This window comes from Rhamphochromis longiceps, linkage group LG5, assembly GCF_057381845.1.
Source record: "Rhamphochromis longiceps isolate RC_006_pf linkage group LG5, R_longiceps_female_GT1.1, whole genome shotgun sequence".
Lineage (NCBI taxonomy): Eukaryota > Metazoa > Chordata > Actinopteri > Cichliformes > Cichlidae > Rhamphochromis > Rhamphochromis longiceps.
In genome coordinates, this window is record NC_140561.1 from 17,397,905 (window position 1) to 17,422,532 (window position 24,628).

At 39.3% G+C, this 24,628-nt stretch overlaps 1 protein-coding gene across 1 annotated transcript in view; it reads left to right on the forward strand.

Moving 5' to 3' along the window:
- Nucleotides 1–24,628, forward strand: part of cpne5b (copine Vb) — a 158,031-nt gene that overhangs the window by 115,040 nt on the left and 18,363 nt on the right. Inside the window, exons 9-13 of the mRNA XM_085406201.1 lie at nt 10,556–10,659; nt 11,740–11,844; nt 21,650–21,691; nt 21,967–22,042; nt 23,829–23,882. Coding sequence (XP_085262327.1) covers nt 10,556–10,659; nt 11,740–11,844; nt 21,650–21,691; nt 21,967–22,042; nt 23,829–23,882 — 381 coding nt within the window. The remainder of the gene's footprint in view (nt 1–10,555; nt 10,660–11,739; nt 11,845–21,649; nt 21,692–21,966; nt 22,043–23,828; nt 23,883–24,628) is intronic.

The following is a 24,628-nucleotide window of genomic DNA, read 5'->3' on the forward strand; positions in this document are numbered from 1 at the left end:
ACAGTCACAAAGGCACTGAAATTAATCAATATAGGGTTATTTCACGCCTGGTGTATACCAGCTCTTAGCTATAAAAACTGCTTGGCTGATGATAGTGTGAGACTGAGTGATGGTTAATTAAAATGCCGTCCTGCCTGACCTTGTCCCCTGCAGCCTGTGGGATGCACATGCATAAACACACACATACAACACATTTGTATACTGTCTCTTTCACACATTTGTTCACCAACTGCAGTCGGTACTCATATTAGAAGCATTGTGCAAAATGTTTTGTTACATTTTAGGTAACAGGCTGGAGTTTGTATGTGAAGAGGGTCACATATAGTAAATGACCCAGTGTAAAAATATCAGCCGCACTTTCTATCGCAGCTAGGTAATAATGTGGTAATAGTGGGGTGATTACGTGGAAACAAAAATGTAATAATATGGATTTAGCAAGTTTGTGCTAGCCACCAAACTGGTATCCATGTAATTCTCTCAAATCAACATTGTGCCAGAGCAATATCACATTGACCTTGATGTAACCGGGTAACTTGTAAGTAACAGGGCAGAAACTGGGCATAATAATGTGGAAGCAAATGTATGTGCATAAGGCAAAACAAATTGGTAATAATATAGTAAAGGTATAGTAACAATATAATAACCTGCTAGCAATAAAATGGCAAAATCTGTTTTTTAATATATACAGTATATATAATAATCTGTGGTAGTAACCTTATAATAAATAAGTTAATTTTGTTTTATGTTAATTGAAAACATGATGATAAAATTACCATAATGCTGAAATTATTCTTTTGTCCCCAGTATTAGTCTTTGTTTGAAGGTAACAATATGTATGTTTAATGTTGTGGCTTATTACCTGAAAACACCTGATAAACAGAAGTTATATTACCTGATAATTTCTGTGTAATAACCAACAATCAGGGCACCAAAGTGCCTGTTTCTATTTAAGGCCACATTAATAACCTATAAAAACAAGGTCCAGGAAACATGTGGTAGTTTCTCAACACTTTTATGACTTTTCTATTACTTTTGTAATGAAGTGGTAATAACTTTCTAGTCTGTTTACTCCACTATTACATTATTACTCATCTGTAATAGAAAGTGCGAAAAAAAAATCTACTAATGCTGAGCTATCCTAGAGAGCTTTACAGACACTTTTAGATCAGTCAAGAACTATACTCAAAGTTAGTCAAAATAGGTCACCTCACATTCTATTTTTTACGCCAGATGCCCTTCCCAACGCAACCCCCTGAGACAGTTGTGTCTCCTCCTGGTATCAAACCAGGGATCTTTTTGATTGTGAGGCAAATGTATATAGTACTACACTATATAGACTATACTATTTAAAGTTTTTCACTCTTACAGCTCTTTTAACCTTGTCTTCAGCCATAGACAACAGAATTTTTAATAATAAAATGCCTATTCCTGTAACTAAACCTAAAAATCAAACAACTTGTAAACTCTACTATATATCACGTACCTTCTTCACCACGTCTGTGTGACGACTGTTTAAAATTTCTCTCTCTCTCTCTGTTTCTTCTATAATTTAGACATTTGCTATCCCTGGAAAGACAACAACGTCTTGACCTGAGTACAGTTCACTGGATTTTGTGAACATGACTTTGTAATGATGGCCTCGCTGGTGGGTCTGGCAAGGTTTAAGAGGCTAACATAAATTAAGTATTAATGCGCTGGCGTTATTACCACTTTCTATTTATGATGTAGTCCCAGTAGAAGCGAGCGTGTGGTGGGCCAGTATTTCTTTAAAGTCTTTTTGCTTACACAGTCTACAGCAGGAAGTTTTAATACATCTGTTCGCATAAATGATTAAACTTTATCAGCCTCATTTGCATACGTAAAGTGCTGCAACAACAATAAAAGTACTGCAAAGATCAAGTAACTTTGGAAAAGCTTTACAATGTTTCACTGTAGTTTCTGTAGTTCTTATATAGATATTAGAAGAAATACAAGTACATTAAAGATACAGTCTGGGGTCCTGCAAAGGGGCCGTGTGTATAGAGTCTCTTGAGATGATGAATAACAGCAAAACGTTATACTGGGATGTAATGCAATGTAGCATGTGGCTCCACATTTACCTTTGTGGCCCTCAACCTCTGTTCTCTTTTTGCAAATCAGCATTATTAACAACCCCTTATGGACCTCTTAATTACTGCTTTTTTTGTTAATATGTCTCTTGCAGCCTATAAGCTCATGGGCTATCCAATCAAAATGTTTGAGTTTCCTACCTAGTGTGTGATAATCTCAATTTCAGGGTGGAACTTTATTATAACCTTTCTTTATTTCGACCTACTGCCACAACATAATTATTATTATGCTTTACCAGGGTCAAGTAATGTTTGCACATACCCAGCATGTGCAAAATGAATCAAAGTGTGTTCCCCTACATTTTATCTCTCAGTATAAGGTTTCTTACTCCACCGTGATCATGCCAGTAGCAGACTTTTAAGTGTAGATCAAAGACAGCGAAAAAAGATATCTTCACCCCTCAGTTGGCAATGCTGTAGACCAGAGTTGGCTCATGCCAAAAAATTAATGTTAACCCACTGAAACATCGTCTCTCTACATTTTGTATGGTCTACGGATGCAATTAGTCTATATCACTAGACCTTATGGGTTACACTGGCTTTCGGGGATGAAATCATTAAGCTTTAAATGTGAAAAAGAAAATTAAAGAAAAACATGGAATGGTTGAAGATGTGTTCTTTAATGTGGTGATTCATTTCTTTTACCCATTATTAACGCTTTCTCAGAAGCTCTGCGTCTTCATATGCAACTTTTAGATAAACAAAATAGGTATTGCCAGAAAGGTTCCATGTTGTATTACCCTGATTGAATTATTATTGATTACACAAAGGCTAATATATTAAAAATAAACGAAAACAAAACAAATGCAACCCCGATTAAAATATGTTCTATTATCTATCTCTCTGATTTCCACAAAGATTGACTTTGATAAATCTGAAGCATATGGACAAAATACCATGAGAGCTTATGAAACGGAGCTAGCAATTAAAGACAAGACTGTTCTCCTATTTAATCAAGTTTATGAGCCATGGAGCAAAGTAATCAATCTGAGTATACTGAAACATTTCACCAACTCTGTGTGCTGGTTATTAAAAGTTCTTGCTGCTATCTAAACATGGTAAATTTAAAAATATTAGGTCACGTAATTTTGATTAACACCCACTTGCTGACGCTATCAACACACCCGAAGCAACCAATTTGCAGGGGTGGTTATGGCTTCATGCAAATTTCAAATGTTTCGGGGATCCTAAATCCTGCAGGATTTCTGACAACGTGGCCGCTCCCCCTCCAAATCTAGCGGCTGTATTTTCGCTTGGTATTGTGCTGACTTTTCTTGCACACAGTTCTGGATGTACACAGTATCCTCATGGTAACACTGACCACCTAATCTCTTCCAGTACATGTACTATATCACTGAATCCCACTGGCAATAAGGCAACTCTTTCTTCACAAAGTGGGAGCACAGAAGCTTGGTTTTGCCCCCAGCATCTCTATATTTGCTCTTGCTTTAAGAGAAACGTCCACCACATTAAAAGCTGATAGATCCCCGTGAGGATTTTCATTTTGCTTTAATTGCTTAAATTTAACTGCCTGCCCGACTATTTTGCCATCTGTGTGATTGACCAAAACAGCCAGTGGAGAAGTTTCCTTACTAAGAGTACAGATGTTTACTCTGTGCATGTGTAACAGCCAGGAACTTAATTTGCTTTCTGACAGGCCTCGATATATATGTCTTTTTTGCTTCTTTGATTCTGATTGATCTTTCTGTCATTGTGATGAGGACGAAACATTTTCATCTGAGCAGAGCAGTTTCCTAAATCCGAATGGCAGCCTCCTCGTCTGGTCGCTTCCACTTGCCGTGCTTCCATTTTTCTCTTTTAAAATCTTCTTTGATGCCTCTACATTCCACTTCAGATTGTACAGTACATCTGAAGGGCAGCCTTCAGAACATTTGGTGTGGAGCTAAGTTGAACAGGTTTTCGATCAGCGTGAGCAGAGAACAAATGGAAAATGGAAAATACAGTATTGAAACGTAGAAAGGAGGAAAAACCTGGAGCGGCTGGGAATGGGGACGTTAGAAGATGCTTTGTGTGTGGAGGAGAAATTGCTTCTGCATAATTCCCCTCATGTACACTGTTTGGTAAACTTATTAAATTCTACGAACCTTCATGAAAACATAGACCACAAATTCAGATTTATTGCAGCTATAAATCAAGCAAGAACAGAGGAAAGTAAGATATTAGCTGTTCACTTGTGATCAACGTTGCTTCCGGGTCCAACCTCCTACTGCATTCACTGAGGCTCTTGTTTGTGTTGTAATTCTATCTTATTTTATTTAATATAATAAACAAGCCCATAAAAGTAATCAGTGATCACTGTTGGCCTGTCTGACTTTTTATTAGCAATAATCATGTGCTGCACATTTTTAAGCTCAGTTTTTAAAAGCTTATGATGGAACTACAGCCCATGTGTTCACAGTTTACCAGGCACCAAATATTTGAAAGATTCAGAAAATAATCACTCTGATGCTAACCATTTCAGTGAGGACATGAAGCTTAGGATCAGGTATTTTTCAGAGTGAGTAATTCAAACCACGCAGCAGCATGTTAGTGACTAACCTCGTGTTGTGGACGGTCCGTTTTCAGCATTTGTCTCTGCTCATCAGGAACCCTCACACTGACTTTTACTGAGGGGAAAAACATTAATAGTCATCCTCCATCTTTGCTGTTCTACTGTGATTATATTATCCTAACAGTAGCTCGGTAGCTAGCAACCAGGTAGAATACGATTATTATAAATTATTTACCAGCTAGCCTAACTTCAATACCCTGCAATCATTGCTGCTGTTTATGCATATCACTGTAACTATGATATATGGTATATATACCATTTTATATCATTCCATCTTTATATTTGAAACTAGCGAGCTAACTTGCTGCTAACTTCTAAGCCCATTAAACTTCCTAAATCCTCTTTCTTCATGGATGCTTGGATGTTAAACTTTAGTATACCTGGGAGAGCAGCAACACTCATCACTGTGTTGGAAATTAAAAGATTGGGTTAATCTAAATTCTTAGTGATGCCACAGTGTTTGCTTGAGTTTGGAAACTGAAGAAGAGTTTGGACCCAGATGATGTCAAACTTAGGAAGTGGGTTAAGTGGGTTTGTGTAATAACTGTCACAGTTTATAATGACTGGACAATCAATATGATCATGTAATGATCATAAATCTGTGCTCTCATACATCACTGAACACAGAAGGACAACATACTAGCCCACTAAGCCCACCTTTGACTCACTATTTCCTCTCAGACTCATCAATTGGGAATTTAATGAATTCGCTGATTGCCCCTTTTTCTTTTTTTTTCTGCATTAAACCCCAACAACACACTGCCTAACACTAATTCAGGCCTATGTGTTTCTAATAAATTAGTTTATAGTATACATTTGCCTATTTGTCTTCTTTTTTTCGTAATTCATGTGTCAGTAACTGTTTCTGCTCTGACACAAACAGTCCTTATTCCCCCCTGAGGGTGTGAATGTGTCTCTACCTAGTCTTTGTCCCTCTAGCTAAATATTGATACTGCCATTCTCTCCATATTAGCAAAGGGCTGTTGATCACAAAGCAGGAGTGCAAAAGTGTGCATGTTTGTGGCTCAGAGTGTTAATGAGGCAGAAGCAGATGCATATTTAATATCCTCTACATGCTGTCATCATAAATGCTTTTATGTGCCTGTCAACTCCTCGCAGATTTGGTGTGTCTTTACTTGCTGACTCAAAGTAGCAGCAACACTGCTACACACCCAACCACCCACACACATACACACACTCATACACACGCATTGCTATTACTTTACATTAACATTTATATTAATAGAACAGTAAAAAAATATGATCTGCTGTCTATTGTTAAATGTTTTATTACAGCATTTTTAGATGGTCTAAAGAAGCTGTGGGCAACATGACAAGGTCGGTATTGGTTGTGAGGCAACTTCAGCTATATTTAGAGGACTTTACTGAGGGTTAGATGAACACAAATTGTCAGGTTGCAGCTGGATCCCTAAAACGCCTTCAGGACCAAACAACTGCTAAACTGCTTGAAAGCTTGCTGTCGATACTCTGTAGCAGATGTGTAAAATAAACCACGCAAATCCCAGACTGCAGTTTTAACTGGATTTCTGGGAGCAGTTTAACAACCTTTATCAGGAGAATATCTTTGATTTAGTACACCCTTGCATCTGTTATTGAAACTTAACTTACAAATTCCTCAAACTCTGTTGAGGGTTTATATTTACTATTTCAGTCTTTATTTTTTATGCATTTCATTTTACTGGACACAGATTAAAAATCTTTGAAGGAAGCAGGGGACAAGTTTTGAATGCTATCTTCCTCACAGGCGATAGCAGCCAAACATTTAGGCCAAAATCTCCTTCAAAGTTGTCTCCATGTGGACATCTACACTGCCTCCACCTTTCCTGCTACTTTTAGGACAAACCCTGGAGGACCTCAAAACTGTGCAGAGAACAAACATCAAGTTCTGCCTGAAAGTGATTCATGTAAATATTTTTGCTACTGATGAGAATCTGGTGTCTGGAAAAAAATCCAGAAAGCAAACAGCAGTGAAAGAGTCTGCACAAAACCCAGAGGTAGCACATCAGGAGCGGAGCATGACCAGTAGCTTGCTGGTCATGAAAAGGGCAAATCAAAGGGTTGCTGTTTTGATACAATGGATTAGATCTATTATGCATCTTAACTTGAAGAATCCAGAGCAGGAATTAAAGGAAGTGATTTAAAGTAGCTGCAGCAGCTGAAGTGGTGCAGAGGTGCCCAAGGATTTGTGTATTTTTTGATTATCTTTATGCAGTATGCATGGGCACACACATGCTTGCAGTTAGTGGGTTGGGAAAGTGTTGTAAAGCAGAAAATGGACTGTTGTTAAAAATTATTGATTGAATTAATTTAGTGTGACCATTCAGGCTTACCTAGTGCCCTGGAACTGATCTAAATTTCTGTCTGTGGTCCTGTAGCCTATGGCCAGTTTATTAATAATTTTTTATAAGGTGCACGGACACACTTTTGCTGCAGTATGCGCCTTCAGAGGTTTAAAAATGCAAGTATGCTTCAGCCGAGGGCAGTATGAATCGAGAGCTCGAGCGGTTTCACGAGCAGTAAGAAACTTGTTGAAGTCAGGCACTTGTTGAAATGGAAAATATTCATCGAGTATCCAGGGATGGGATGAAAGAAAGAGCCAGAGATGAAATAAAATCTGTTGCTACAGCGAAAGAGAAATTCTACTTCTCACATTCATACTCATACATATGCTTGTGCATCAATCAGTAAGCAGTGTGGGTATCAGCACTCTCCCTCAGGATTAAAAGACTGTTTTTTTAAGAGATTGAAAGTGAGTGAGCGAGTAAGCTCAATGTAGGAGGTCTGTGTCAAACGCCAGTCATGTAGTGTGCGTGTGTCCGTCAGGCTGAGGGCAGAATACAGATAAAGTTCCTCACTGGCTGCTGGATTGGATGTGATGTTTTCTTGAGTGCGCTGCAGTGTGCCTGCCCGTGTCTGATAAAAATAGTGAGAGGACACTGTAGCAACATGCAAACTGGAATTAAAATGCATTTGTGTATAAAGACACTCAAGCCCTCACTCCCAAACCCGGCCTGTCACATCTACAATCTCACACACATTCTTTTGCTGATTTGCCACTCGGCACATGACCAAACATGAGGTGCAAGCTGCAACATTAAAAAGCTATTAAGCTATCATTAGTGGCGCCATGGCTGCCCAGTGGAAGGCCCGAGGCTCTGACAACAACAGCAATCTACTGTTATAGCATCTAAATGTACTGTAATGAACCCACTGTGTTTCAGAGATTAGCTACAGCTCATGTGCCAGAGATCAGTCAGGCCCCATCTCTGTCAGTCCCCATCTCCGCACACAGGGAGAGCCCAGAACACGGACCGGCCGCAGTAAACAAGTAGTACTACAATGCTAAACAGCGGACCAGTGATTTATATTTGGAGCTTTAAAAAGCGCTACATTTCATGATAAACAGCAGTGGGAGAAAATGCAAAATCAGGCCCATTTGTTAGAGAAAGTGGGAGTACTACAGATGAAGAATACGAGCTGTTTTGCAGTAAGAATTAATCTCACAGCATCTGCTGCTGGCCTCTGATTTATTTGTGGTGTATAATGTTTTTTTTGTGGTCTTTGTTTATCTTTGTTTATCCACAATAGCCGTAGGTCACCCACCCTCACAGGTAATCTCTCTTAGAGATATGCTAGGGTGTAAGCATAAGAATTCCATTAACTGGTTAACTGCCAACAATAACAATACGTTTCAGCGTAAATGTTTTCATTAAGTTCCAATAAAACTGTTTTTAACAGCACTTGCTCTGTTCATATTATTGGAAGTTATCCGTGTGATCTTATAAGTCAAAGTCTGACTTTATGTGGCCGTGTAAACAAGAAAGGTTCAAATCGAAAGCCTGAACTCTTGGCTCACAGGAATTCCTTTTAACATGTTTCAATTTAATATGAAATTCTGATGGAAAAGCATAAAAGGTCCCTGTAAGTGCATCCAACCTTTCTCAGAACATATTAGACAAACCAAAGCCCCAAGCTCAAAGCATACTTTCTGTCTGGTGTTCCTCTGAGGCCGAAATGAACCTGACACATTCCAGATGCTGTGACAGGTATCAGAAGACGTTAACTTGATGACTATTACTCATGCTAGAATTAGACTTGGTAAGCAGATGACACTAATTTTAGCAAGACTGCTACTAGATGGATACGGTACATTGATTACAATATCTGCACGCGCACACACACGTGCGCGTAGTGGATCATTAGGTCGTGTTTATAGATAAAGCTGGAGTGGACTCTGGGCCGAGTGCCAGAGCTTGACAGAGCGAGACCATATAAGCAGGTGACATTTACACTACGCAGACTAAAGCATTAGATAGTCATATGTCTAAATCCATTCCTCGTATAAATAAATGGAAAGTATTTTGCCAAAATATTATACTATACCTCAAGAAATAAGCTTTTTGTCTTTTCAGCAGCAGTGTCGAGAATTCTGACATGCATGAGCGCATGTATGTGTGAGAATGTAGTGGACAGACAGTGAGTCCTAACTCTTTTAGACTCCCACTGAAGCTAATTTTTGCTGATCTTCAGCAATTAGATGGTGTCTTATGTCTATGTGAAATGTCAGTATAAAAAAGTCCAAAGCCATTAAATTTCACATTTGAAAATCTACCAAAGTCTCCATCCGTCTGTCCATCCATGCACTCAGCTGCCCAGCCAGTCATTTTCTTAATCACTTGTCCATTTCAGGGTTCAGAGAGTTCTGGTGTATCCCGCAGGTGGAGTGCACACCGGACCCAGACAGCCAGTCCATCACAGGGCCCACATAAAACTAACGCAAAAGCTGAATATTGTTAATTTATTTTATTTTATTTAATCTTTATTTAAGCACTCAATTTACAAGAAATAACTTTTTCAGACAGCATAATAAAATTACAATTACAAGTTATGATTTCACAACATTATTTATGAGTCTGCAAATGGAATCGATTGAAAGATTTAAATTTAAATTGAATATACATTGAAAACCCCAGTAGCTGTGACTATATGTCAGTAATGAATACATAGATGCAAAATGCATTTTTTTTAAATTTGTGAGATTTTCTATATTTCCATGAATGTCAGACAAAAATGTCAGATTTTCCTAAAAGTAGATACAGAAAAATCTGCATTTATCAGGGAAGATTGCATGTGAACTTTTAATTTGAAAACTATTTCAATCAGTGGTTTGAAATTCAACCTGTAAGCTGATATGCCAGTTTTTTCCTGCAGTCATACCCTCACATCAGACTCAACAGTGGCACTTTGGATTTGGAAAAAGAGGAAACAGATGTTGAAGGTCATATTTTAACTGCTGTGTGAACAGATGGTATCGGCATGTGCGATTCCCAGTGCAAAAGGAGGTGTGATGGTCTTTCCTGGTGACACTGTTGACATTTTATTTAGCCAACAAGTCCTCACCATTAAGTGTGAATTCCTTTAAGACTGTCGGGAAAGCTCCAGGAAACGACCTCAAGAAGCTGGTTGAGGGAAAGCCAAGAATCTGCAAAGCTGCTATCAGACGCACAGTTTTGATGTCTTTAGTAATGTTTAAAAAACAACAACAACAACAACAACAACAAAAAAGCACAGAAAGGACAATAACACTGGCAGTCCAGATGTCTGACTGTCACTGTAAAAAATATACACAACTACACAAACTACAGTATGTCAGAAAACGTGAAATGAAAAGATGCTTTTTCGTCATTCAGTATTCAGTATCCTATTGTGTGATGCACAAACAGCTGCATCCATCTGTTGCCCTCCTGCAAGCTGTGAAGACAAAAGTGGAGAAGTAGGAAGCAAGATCAGAAATAGGCCACCATGAATAAAATCACAAAGAACTAACGATGAACATTCCCATGCATCCCTACAGGATAGTGGCACCATGCAGTTTTGTGCCAACAAGCTGGACAAAAAGGACTTCTTTGGCAAGTCGGACCCTTTCATGGTTTTCTACAGAAGCAACGAGGATGGAACGTGAGTGCTGCTTGTGATTTTGTCTTGCATTGGGAAGCGTTTGAGGAAGGCTCCTGAGACATAATCCATGGAGCTCCAGTCTTGGTGCGGTGGTCTAATTCAAAGGTGCTGCATTTGCCATGTTAAGTCCATGATTGAAATGCACAACATTTAGTGGAACAGTACAGACAAAAACAGCTAAATATGATTATTAGAGAGGAGCTGGAGTGGTTCATGAGGTGCGTACACCCCAGAAAGCTGTGTACAGAGGCATCTATCCAGTTCACACCACAACCACAACTCCCAGGACTATGCCTTACATAAAACACTCCAGGAGAGCAAATTGGAAAAAGAGGCAATTAATGTAAGAAGCATAAAATGAACAGATAAAGAAAAACACTGCATCTGCACCTGCCTTTTAAACCAATAGGAAAAACAGTTTCTGAGGCAATTCACGTAGGGATGCACAAGACTCTCCTATCTCCTCACGCTTTCCCAGAGTGCTGTTTAGCCTCCCAGAGGGCTTTGCAATTGTCACGGAGTCAGCGCTATCTGCCAACAGATGCTTTACCAAGTGTTGTGTTAGTCTAGTTGGAGTTTTTTTTCATGCATTTTTCTCTTTATGTTAACAGCTTGGGAAACCAATCCCCATAGGCATGCTAGAGGCTCATGGTTAAATGAGTCACAGGGGTCTGAAAGGCTTGAGGCAATTAGTAGTGCATGAGTAATCCAGGCCTTTGGGTAAAAAGGCAGGATTAAAACTGATACGTTGTTGCTTTTTAGGAGGTTTTTTTTGACTGCAAAAATTTTAGATATCAAAGGAATCCATTAGCATATCATAGTCTCACCTGCGGTCAAAGATAGGGAATTAAAAAGCTAGACAAAATATAAAATTATTTGTTATGGTCTAAAATATGTGAGACTGGCCTAGCCCTATTTAAGACTGCAAGATTTTCTTTATTGTTTTGCCCATCTCCTACATTACCTGCTTCTTCCCTGCATAGTTTTGTATTTCTCTCTGGCTTGTGTAAGCAACAAAGGACAAATTTTATTTCACTGTTTTCTTGAATATATTTGATAACATTTGTTCTCCTTCTCTAGGTTTACTATCTGCCACAAAACAGAGGTGGTGAAGAACACATTAAATCCAGTGTGGCAGCCTTTTACCATCCCAGTACGAGCACTCTGCAATGGAGATTATGACAGGTACAACAATTTACACTTTCTTATCTGCATATCTGCTGTTTTCCCCACACTGTTGCATCTGTTGACCTTCTCTTTCTACCTGATAATAAATATAATACACACACCATGAACAGTCGGTAATGTTGAAATGAGAGATGGTGATGTAGCAATAAATTTACAATTCTCTTCGAACAAGCTTTTCTCTTATAAAATTAAACAGTTAAAAATGCTGCCCTTGAAGGTATCAGCCAAGTTAGCAACCAATTGCTGACTGGCTGTGAGTGGTTGCTGAAAGTTGCTGACAATCACTGTAAAATTAATTGCTAAAGCCCCATTCATACAGGCCTAGAGACCAGTCATTGACTCTGGTAACTGCCAGTTGCTAGGGAAGAGTGTATAATCCTTGACCTGTTGTGCTTGCTAGAGGTTACTGCTAGTTGCTATTGTCATATAAGTTGCTAAGAGCTCCTTACAATTGCTTTGGTCACTACATGGTTGCAATCGTCACCCGTAGTCTGTAAGGAAAATGCTGAATAGTCAGCAAACACTAGCAAACTACTTGCCAAGCTTTAGTGAAACTGTGAAATGTGCGATGCAAACCAGAAATGGAGACTATTCGCTTTCACAGTGAAACTTGCACCTTGAATATGAACAAAGGTTTAAATTGCACTTTTTCAAGTTTCACTAAAGCTTGCAGTGAAACCACAAGGAGTAAAACTTAAGTAGTTTGCTAGTATTTGCAGACTAGTCGCTATTGTTCATGCAAACCACAGCAATATGCTAATGACCAAAGCAATTGCAAGGAGTTTTTGTGTTTGCTAACTGGTCTCTGAGCCCGTGTATAGTAGTTACGGGTTAGATGTGAGACTGTCCTCAGCTGTCAATGTCTTAATTCAAGCAGCCATTGTTTTAAGAGTGACCAAGCTACCGTTAGCACTGTAAACCACATACGTGTGGGGTGAAAGCAGAATGCTCATTATTCAGACAACACAAGGCTTAACAAATTGTGAGTCGATGGGAAAAAAAATGAAAGAGCATCCACGTGACTAATATGATGGTTAACGAATTTAGAAGCATTTTAAATACACTGTCATGATTCAGGCTTCTTCCTCTTTCTTTGTTTTTACACTGGATTACATTATTTGCCAAATATCTAAAATAATGATGGGTTGCTCTTCCCTCCTGGCACATAATTAATGCAGATATGTTGTGTCAGAAAAGTAATGAATTCCCTGTCCTCATGGGGTATCTGCCTGTTTCTAATTTAGAAGACAGTTCTGAGAAGAAAACAAAGTAAATCATGAAGGAGCTGTGAGGATAGACGAAAAAAGTTGTGACAGATCACTTTTGTGGGGGGGGGGATGTTTTTTTTATGCATCTTTTTCCTGCCTCTCTCTCTCTCTCTCTCTCTCTCTTTTCTCAGCTATCTCTCTCAAAGGTGTCTGTCGTATCTTTTTTTGTGTGCAGTGAAAGTAATTACTGAAAATGCTGAGAACCTGGTGTGCGCTTAGAAAACTGAGATGAATCCTAAAGAAAAAGGGACATAGCTACTGATGACGCGGATTTTATGGATGTGTGGGATTGCCTCAAGATGCGTTTCGATAAATTTCAGGCAAAACTGTGTCAGCCAGCCAATCACACAGAAGTCCGAGAAGTGCTCGCTACCCTGTCAGAGCCAATCATACACAAGGGACTGAGCTGGACATCAAAGGCACTTCCTTAAATGTTCCTGTGCTATGAAAGCATGAACACATATACACACATGCCCACACAGTATAATGAAATGTGACAAGCCAAAAGCTGAAACAGCAGGAGATTCTGTGTGTCTTGAAATATCACCAAGACAGTGCTATAAACAGGTTATATATTTGAGAGTGGGCGAGAAATCAACTTTGTGTGTCAGTGTTTTTTTTTCTCTTTTTTCGGTTTTCGTGTTCCTGTGAGAGGGCAATGGGGAGGCCTGTCAGTATTTTTAATTACATAGTTTGCAAGATCCTTTAATAAATAATCTTTACAACCTCTGTCATGGTACATTATCGCCGAGGATGTCATTCAGCAAACACAGCTCTTTAGGCTGTCAGTCACTTTGAACCAGTATGCAATTACTGCTTACAGACATCAAGTGAAGGAAACCTTCCAAATATTTGAAGTGTTAATGTGATGCAAAGAGCCAGATACAACAAACACATCTAATACTGTCCAGACCTATTTAAAACTGTACAAGTATCAAACATTTGGCTTTAAAATTGAGTTTTGAATCTTGCAGTTTGCAGTTGCAGCCAATTAGAACAAGTTGGCTTAAAGGGAGAGGAGCTGAAAACAACTCGATTCAGACAATGAAGGAGCTGTGGGAATGCACCGACGCCCATCGGATATAAATAAGGATTATTTGGAACTGTAAATCATGCAACACTACTCTAGAATAAATATATAGACATAATCTGTGGACTGAGCCCTCAGAAATGGCTGGTATTTAATGCCATGAAAAAATATTTGCTCTCTTCTGAATTTCTTAGTTTTTTAGATATTTGTCACACTTACCTGTTTCAGATCATCATCAAAAAAAAGATAACCTGAGTAAATATAAAATGCAGCTGATTATATAATGATTTCAAGTATTAAGGGAACAAAGCTATCCACAGGCATTTGAAATAGTTGGCAAGTCTTTCAGATCACTCTTTAATTTAGCCACATTTTTGAGCATGAATGGCCCGTTTAGGTCATGCCAAAGTATCTCAATTGGATTTCTGTCTGGATTTTGACTAGGCCACTCCAAAACCTTCCTTTTGTTTGTTCTGAGCCATTCAAAGGTGGACTTGTTGGTGCGTTTTGGATCATTGTCCTGCTGCAAAAATTGGGTGTGCTTGATCTTCAGGGGGTGAACTGATGGTTGGACATTGTCCTTCAGGATTTTCTGGTAGAGAGCAGATTTCATGGTTCCATCAGTAACTCTTTCCAGACTTTATTTCTCAGCTGTTTCTTTAGTTTTTGGCATGGTGCATTACACGTTGAGATCTTTTAATCTGCTTCACTTTGTCAGACGCGTTTTATTTAAGTGATTTCTTGATTTAAAAAGTCTGGCAGTAATCAGGCCAGGGTATGGTTAGTTAACTTAAACTCAGCTCTCAAAAACAATGGAATTAATTCGTGATTCAGCAGGCAGGGCTATTACTTACAGGGTCGGGTATATGGAGAGGTTTTTCCCTCTTAATAAATGAAATCGTTATTTAAAAACTTTGTTTTGTATTTACTCAGGTTATAGTTGTCTGATATTAAAATCTGTAACTGGAAACATAGAAATGTGAAAAATATGCAAAAAACAAAAAAATCAGGAAGAGGGTAAATACTTTTGAAGACACTGTGTGTTAAATGCAAAGCCTATTTTATCATGTTTGTCAGCTGGATGAAAGGGGAAAAATGTGCTGTATGATGTAGCTTGTTAAGCTATCACAAAGTATTTTTCTACCCAGGATATATAGTTTAAATATAAAAAAATCTTTTGTTTCTGTATGATGCCTAACATTAGCTAACACCATAGTCTCAGTTTTCCGAGAATATCTTGTTAGCTAATGACATTTCTGTTTCATTCGTGCTTTCTTTGTCTTTGCAGTGACGTTAAAGCTACACCTGGTGGACATTTAAGCCACCTGTTTGGTGTACGGCACATTATGATGATTTATTTCTGAAGTCTCTTCCACTGCAGTTTGAATAATTCTTTTCCAATACACCAACTTTTACACTTCAACACGGAGGCATATTTTTGCAGAATATAAATGGTTTTTTTTTTTTACGATAGATGACACACATGGATAAAGCAATAACCTGAAGTAAATGTGTTGTCTTCTTACTTATTCTTACATTGTATGCCTTTCCCAGAGAGGCCTTATCTCGTAGCCTGAGGCCTTAGTATTTCAAACATTTCCTTCAATATAATGTCATCCTAACCTTCCACATCTGGAGCGAGTGCAGAAGACTTTCCCTATTCTGGCGTGAGTGTATCAGGGTGTAGAGACAGCGTCTGTAGTTCCAGCTGTTTGTTATGTGCATCTCATACTCTAATGTGTCTCATTCTGAGCCCATCTCATGTTGACGAAGACATCGAGGTATCTCTACACCTTGCCTCCATGAGTCAGTGGATGACCGACTGCTGATTTGCTTTCCTGTATTAGTTGGCACACATTCATCCCAGTCGTTGCACCAGTTGACAAAAGGAGAAGCTGAAGTTTAACAAGACTCTCCAAAGTGACATCTCTAAATGAATAAGACTAGCAAGACACAGTGTCTCCGCTGTAAAAGTAAAGCATCCGTCCCACTTCCTGCAAGATTTTCTCCTCCAAACAAGACAAACAGCCACTGGAAGCCAAATAAAAAATAGTGCTGCACATGGTCTCTCCACTCTATTCAGCTTGCCATTTATTTTAATAGGTTTTAAATGTGAGACCATGTTGAGCTTCCCAGGCTACGCCTTGTCCCTAAAATAGTTTATATTGTAGTGATGCGCACTTTAGGCATGAATCTATGAAATTCCAGTGATTCAAACTCTCAAATCAGGTGATGAAAAAATGGCATTTCTGTTTCATTTTCAGTGTCTTTGTTAAAACCTAAACTTCCAATGGGAGCTGACTGTAAATATTTCAGTGACAGCCGTATGTTATTTTGGCTGACTTCCCCTCCAGTCATAGGACACTTTTTTTTTCAGCCAGTGTGGTGTTGCATCTAAAAACATCCACGTGCTGCCAAAGGAGTGTCCGAGGGCTTTAATGTATTCTACTACTTCTGTTGAAATAGTTTCAAAAGGCTGATGTTGTCAGTCTCCCATTTGGGGAGCACAGCTAATGGATGACCGCGCCCATTTAACACCCCATCAGTGGACAAACTGAAAAGATATGACGAAGGGGTTCTGTCACCGCAAGACACGTCCATCTGTGAGTTTAAATTACTCAGCATGCTTTGGTTCACATGCAACCTCTCTCTCTCCCCTCAAATACAATTAAAAGCCACACTGCCTCGTTATAAAAGCAAGACGGAGAACAAGTGGCAGAAAGAGGCGTGAGCATAAAAGCTGAACTTTTTAGCGACGTGACAAAATATTTGATTTGTTGAGTTTCTCTTATATAGCCAGCTGGATCGCTCACAATAGCGGGCTGTTGAATACCTCGTAGCAGGTGATAACAAGGAGCTGCCAGGTGTGTACTCAGCCTACAATAGCCCAGATGGAGCGGCCGCTGAGAGGGTATGCTTATAAAGAGGTAGACTTCATAACAGATTTCAAAACTTAACCAGAACTTTTGGAGTTGAATAGCTCAAAAAAAAGAAAGATAATTTTTATAGTTTTTTTGTACTATTTCTAAATTCAGAGTATCAGTGAGGCATTTTTGCCACCACAGAAACTCCAGCTGTTTGGCATCACTGGAACCCCGTTTTATGAGTTTTTGAGTCATAACTAATATTCTCGATTGTTATGTTTTACGATAAGTAATATTCAGTAAGAGTAATATTTACCAATCAGAGATAACCAATCGCTGTCGCCGCGTTTCTTCGTGTCCACTCCATTCTAAATCAGGTTTGGGCTTAACCGTGACCTTTTCCATTCATATTTTTCAGCTTTTCCCCAGACTCGATGCAGTTTTACCCAGACTACTTTGTAATGCTACCTGGTGATGGTCACCGCTTTGAAGGCTGAAGTCAGAGAACAAAAATCCTTGTGCAGGAAGCACCACAGACTGCATAAAAGACTTTAATGTAATTGACTGCAGCTTTACCCTGCAAGATACGCACTGATACATATCTGTGGTTGTTTTGAAGCAAGTATAAACTAAATCCCCCTGTGCAGAGTGGGGTACATGGTGTATTACTGCATACACGCACTACTGCACCTCAGCTGTCATACAGAAAGTGCTGCTTGTTATTGTTAGGAAACAGCAAATGGAAATCCCAGATCAATCCAGGAACTACTGGCCAAAAATATTTTAGTCAGATCAGCTGGCAGTCTTCTAAAGTACCCTGCAAACAAGAAAGTCAAGGATTAACAAAAAAAAACACCTTTCAACTTTGCCAGCGAGTGTCAGGATGGCACAGTGATTAGGCAGGCCATCCTTCCGGTGGCAGCAGAATCCAGTTGAATCCCCGGTGACAGCAAGCATCTGATCCTTGAACAAATTTAAGCAACAAGACGACATATTGGCAAACAACAGGCGAGTGAAAGTGAAGGAAAGGAAGCAGATGAGATGGAGAGGGGGGAGAAATGAATGAGAAAAGGAAGACATTTAACAGGCAGCAAAGGTAAGTCGAACCGGAGAAGGAAAAGCAGGAATCCAGCGTGTCAAAGGCATTGTTCCAGTCAAGGAGAAGAAAATGCGGGAGTGTGAAGAGAAATAAGACAAGTGGAAGACACTTCCAAGTTGTTCTATATTCAGCTCCACAATTGGTTGTGTAGGAAAATCTCACCTTTCTAGTGTATTTCATCAGTGTAGGCGGTACCTAAGGTATATATTTAAACACTAATAAATAATTTCAAACACCAAAAGAGTCATTTCTTCCTCATTAACATCCTAGCCTGGGTGTCTCCAACATCATCTATTTTTATTCCTGGCAAAAGATCAGACAGATCTGTATAATTGGAGCTGAGGAATTGTTCGGTATCAAACGCGGTCTCCCTTTTTGTCACTCAATTATATAGGCCCCCATTACTGAAAATGAGTCGTGTTCATTAAAGATGCCTCAGAATAGTAGCCAAGATATCACTGGCAGATTAGTTTTGGAGTGTATATTGTTCTCAAGGTTCAATTGAGCCACTCGAGGATCCGGGCCGCCCGTGTGCTTTGATACGGCTGTAAGATTACAGAGATTTAAATTAAAGTTGTGTCAAATGTTAGAAGCAGGTATCTGCACATCAGACCTAGAAGCAGGTCTGATGTGGTCCTTTATTGGAGTAGCATGACATACACTTAAGCACTTACTCAATTTGCTCCTGTATATAGACTGGTGAGAGGATTACATAGTTTTTTTCCTCTGCCCATTATTTCTATTTCCCTCCCTCGAGGAGAAGCACCATGTTCCTACCATCGAAGATGACAAGCACATTTTGAAGATTACCTCAAAAGAACAAACTGTCACCACAGAGCGTCAGGGGCCATGTGGCTGGGAAGGTGGCTGGGCTCATATCTGGCATCTTTCAGTTATGCAGTGACAAGAAGGAAATCTATGATCTACTGGTTGCTTATATTTTCTTTGGATCTGGATGGTGTCAGTACTTGTGTAACTCGAAGTCGGGGAGGGAGGGGAGGTATGGGGGTTAGATCAATGTGACTCCGAAATGAAAGAGCCGAGAAAAGTTTTCGCTTCTCTGCTGGGACATTGTTTCTGCTGCATTTGTGTAAAATGTCATCAGTTTGCAAATGGCAATTTTTTGAAGGGAGCTCTTTAAACGAGTTGACGTTTTCTCTTGCAACATGCAGCCAGCAGCTCAGCCTTGTTCTAATGTTAGCGAGTATCCCTGTTAGAGACCCGAGTGACGTCTGTTTTAACTGATTTCGGGGCTCCCTGAGCACGGTGTCAAAATATTTTCTCCTGGTAAAGTGTAGCTGTTGTTCGTGTCTTTAAAAATAACCTTTGATAAAACTGTTGGCGGAGACTTGGGTTTATTTTTTTACACAGAACAGAAGCTTCACATATGCACTGCAGTGTATTTATTTTAATCTCTTTTGTCCTCAGAAATAACTTTTCCGTTAATATCTGTTTTAAAAATCCACTTTTAAGACATTGCAGAATTGTTGTAAAGATGCCGTTTGGATTCTGTAGTTGTAACAACCAACTGACAAAACAATCCACTGCATTCACATTGAAGGACGTCAAAAATCTGCCATTTAGTGAGGAAGCCACCAGCATCACAGTGGTACACACATAATATTTCTTTGGCTTGGTTCTCATTTGAAAAGTTTGACCTATCAGGACATTAAAAAAACATTCTGATCCTCAGCAAGTCTTAAAATTGGGTAAATGTGACCTCTGATGAAAAATAAAACATTGCGTGTTACACTGTCTGATTATTTATTTAACAAAAAACAAAATGCAGAAGCAGCATAAGTACCCCATAACTGCTTCCATAGGAATTCAGAGGGCGAATAGCAGCCTGATAATCAAATGCATGTGATTAACTGATCATCAGGGTGCGAGCACCTCTGTAAAAGCAGAGGTTTGTTCAGTTTGCAGGTCTGGGGCATTCGAGTGTGTCAGCAATGATCTTAGAGCGGTAATTGTTGCTGCACAACAATCTGGGAACTGTTAGAAGGCCATTTCCAAACAATTTGAAGTCTATCATTCTACAGTGAGAAACACTATTCACAAGTGGAAAACATTCAATCTTCCCAGTCACCAATTTTGCCAGGAGTGGACGTACCAGAAATTTCACCCCAAGGTCAGACTGTACGATGTTCAGAATTACAAAAAACTCCAGAGCTACACCTCTGCAGTCTGCAGGCCTCAGTTAGCATGTTAAATGTTTAAGTGAGTGACTGTAGAAGTAGAAAAAGTGTGAACAAGTACGACTTGTTTAGGAGTGTTGTCATATCTGTGTTGTATCGGAACAAACCAATAGACTTCTTCAACACTGTCATTGAATCATGGGTAGACTTCAATGCGTCTGCATTTTGGCTTAGTTTTTGTTAAATAATTGCACAGTGTGATATGTGTTGTGTTCTTGTTCATCTTTGGTTGTATTTACCATCTTTTAGGACCTGGTAAGGACTAGATAATGTTTTTATTTTGTCTTAATATGAAAAACTTTCTTTTTACAACCACTTTAAATATTAATTTAAGTTTTTTGTACTATAAGAAGGCACTAAGAAACCATAAGACACCACTTAGAAACTGCTAATAAACCTGTTCATGCCACTGCATGAACAGGTTTATTAGCAGCAAGGTCATAATTAATATCCCTTTTGGGAGCTTGCTGTTTTCCACTTTCACTCACTGCTTGTTTAGGCAGACTGAAAATAACTTAATTAGGTCTGTGGAAGGGATTGTGGTTTTGCTTAGTTTATTCCTCTTTCACACACCTCACTACTCAAGAGTACCCCGTACATTTCAGCGTGATTCTAAGAGGTCCTGACCAACTATCCATGTGTAACAACGAAGGAGCGAGACTCTTCCCACTCCTTCAAATGGTCACTTCTTCGCACTTTGACACAAACCTTTAACCTCACACGATCAGTCATCATATGAGCAGGCTTTCTTCTCAAGGTCTGGGGTTGGTTTGATGGAAATTACAGGTTACCTAGGAGCTCTATAACAACTGTCTAAACGTTAAAACAATGTTCACCAAAGTGAAGAAGCAAAGCAAAAGCAAATCTCTACTTACTACCTTGTTTTATTGCATTGAACATAAAGAAGCACCCTCACGCTCGCCTGTAGTCTTTCCATTTCTAAAAACCTTTTCCCTAAAGCTGCGTGCACAGTTAAGCGACTTGCTTGCTTTGAAGCTGAAAGCTGGTCGCTTGTAGACATTCCAGGCTCAGGTTGTCCAGGTTATCCTCTAGCATATTTATCACCTGGACAAATGTCAGTCAGTGATATTTTTCACTCCTGTTGATGGTCGCTTCAGTCGCTCAACAGGAAGCCCATTTCACATCAACAACGGCTATAAAGTTGCCAAATTCACTTTCTATTGTGACCAGCTGACACATCACTGCAAATTGCTTCCAGTGTGTACACAGCTTAAGTATCGTTTGCTAAATATTGAATTCACATCTTGTCCAAAAAAGTTTTTAATCACAGCTAACATTATTATGGGTCGTGTTTGTGTGTATGTTCTGTTTGGTTTCCCCAGAACAATCAAAGTGGAGGTGTATGACTGGGATAGGGATGGAAGGTGAGTATATTAACCAAGAAATTACATGACTAGTCAGAATCTGAGAAATCTTTAATGTACAGTTACTGTTTAAGACCATATTTAATTATATGTAACTCACTCTAACTTGCTCTACAATAATCTCAAAAGGCCAAGAACTCAAGGTTCAAACTTTACTTGAGAATGTTATAATTTCCTGTCACGAAGTTCCAGCTTATCCCAACTCTCTCCCCTGTTATTTCTAATAGAAATGCTTCTAGTTACTGATGCTTCTCCCCCTTTATTTCTTATCCCAGCCACGATTTCATTGGGGATTTTACCACCAGCTACCGAGAGCTAGCTCGAGGGCAGAGCCAGTTCAATGTGTATGAGGTAATTCCAGCATTCTCACCATTCACGTGCGTGTCTAGAGGCTTCTGAAGTCTAGAAACCCTCTACATGTGGGATCCTGGATCCCATTTTTGACAGGACTGACATTGCTGTCTTTGACATCATTGCATTGTTTTCTATTACATTAAAAAAAAAACCTCCATTTCATTTGATAGTCTCCACTCCTGCAACGCAAAAATCCATAATGAAGACACACTGAAAAAGTTATTCCATACTTTTTTCTTATAAAACAGTATTTGAGCATGTCTGCCCACCTCCTCCTTTCAGTAATACATCAAATTAATGGTTTCTTCTGCTGATGTTCTTTTAAACCCAAGATTTATTTTGCTGCTATAATCACCTGGATGCTGACACACATAAAAATACAGCTATTAGCAGCAGCACGAAACAGGATTAATAGGGGAACAATCCAGGGATTTAGAATGATCAGAGCTATTTCTCAGTGCTTCTCAGGGGACAGCTTACCATGTCTCTTCTCTTAATAGCATACAATTTGGCTCTGTATGCAAATTACAAACACATCTCATTTAAATATCTCATTCTGGGGATCTGCTTTTGCCAAAATGACATAGGTGTATCCCATGTTTACATAAAAATCCCACTTTATTTTGGGCAGAATAGAATGCATTGCATTAATCTAAGAGGCAATGCCTTTATGCTAATATTCAAGATTAGAATCTAATATTAAATATTTAGGCGACCATCTTTAATGAACCACAACTATTTTTTGAGGGGGGCAGTTGAAAGCTAATATCTTAGCAAAGAAGACATGTCAATACCTTTACGCCTCTGTGATTCGGTGGCCTTCAGCAAAGGACGAATACCTGTCTTTTAGATGTCAGCTCCATTATACGCTACTGTTGATTCCTCTCTGCCTCCCGGGGAGACTGAAAGGCCCTTTAGTTTTTGCATCAGCAGATTGTTCAGTGTGTCAGACAAATTGCCATCCCTCCACGTTAAATTAGGGGCTGTCACTTCCATGCCTAGCAGCCATAGAGAATTGAGGTAATGAGCTGAGACGTCTTTGGTCTTCAGATTGACAATTCCGTCTTGTTTTGGAGCCGTTAGAATACCAGTAAAGCAAATGTACACCTCGCACCTTGAGCCCGTCTCACCCCATCGAGTCATTGCAACCCGAGATTCATGTTTGAATTTCCAGTCTCCAGTAATGTCACTGACGTGCATCCATTTCTAGTTTTTCTAATCTTCCCTTGCAGGAGCGTCGCTTTCTTATAATACCCATCTATTATTTCATAAACACGCGCCCTTTCTCACCTCACTGGTTCTCCTCCATCAGTCATATAGACACACTCACTGTTCCATCCTGCCTCCACGCTGCATACATCTGTGTGATGGCACGCGGTCTCTGTGTGCCACCCACACGCATGCCTTCATTACATTTGTTGCCTCCAATTAGGGTGGAATTATATCATCAAACCAAAGGGTGTGTATGTGTGTAAAAGGAAACATTGCTTTAGAGTGTGTAAAAATACATCTGGCCCAGTGATGGGCCAGATGTATTTTGTATTTTTTTGGTGAATGTAAAGGTTTGGTATGAAAGAGGCCGCTTTCCATTTTACATAAAATGTTTGCAGCTAATAAGCACAGCCCAGAATCGGTTCTGGTTTAAAGGCATTTTGTGTTACTGACTCTGGTAAGCTAGTGGCAGTAATAAATGTATAAATACTTTTCATATAAAGTATTTCTATGCTCAGCACACGATGGACTGGATTTTGGATTTCCTTTTCCTTTCCTTGTTTCTTTGTAGGTGATTAACACCAAAAAGAAAATGAAGAAAAAGAAATATGTCAACTCTGGAACAGTGAGTACAGTTTCAACACTAATCAGGGCTGACAGACTGCCGCTTTTCTGTTTCACACCTACTTTTCTTCTGTTAATGATTCCCTCTTTAATTTTCATGCAAGTGTTGTGGAAGACTTTGGAAGGTGTGCTTTCTATATCTGGACAACAGCATGAAGCACTGTACATGTTCTCTTTAATTGTCCACAGACCTGTTAATTAAACATGACGCACGATTGAGGCTACGTCTACACTAATACACCGGGTAATTTGAAAACGGCGTTTTTGTCTAAAAACGTTGTTTTCAAGCGTCTCTGACCAGTTGTTCACCCACACTGAAATGATCGAAAACGCTACGTTCCTGTATTGCACATGGGTGAAAACGTAAGATGATTCGACCTGCCTCATTTCTGTCTGCTGTTTATTTACTTTCTGGCTCTTTGACGTTGTGACAAAATGTCAAGGACAAGCACAGAGTTTTTTAAATGGACTAACAATGAGGTGGAGTTCTTGCTGCGAGTAACACAAAAGTACAAAGTTGCAAAAGCGATTGAGATAAAGAATTTGAAGAAAAGCTATCTGTAGGATGTACAGACTGATATAAATCTTAAATAGGGCTGTCAAAATTGAGAGCAAACAAAACAACTGCTGTGTAATGCCCTCCATAATCTTAGTTTAACTGGTCACATGACTGCGACACATGACTAAAATACATCATCGTTTTCAAAAAGGCTCCGGGTTCGCTGTCCACACTGCGACGCGAAAACG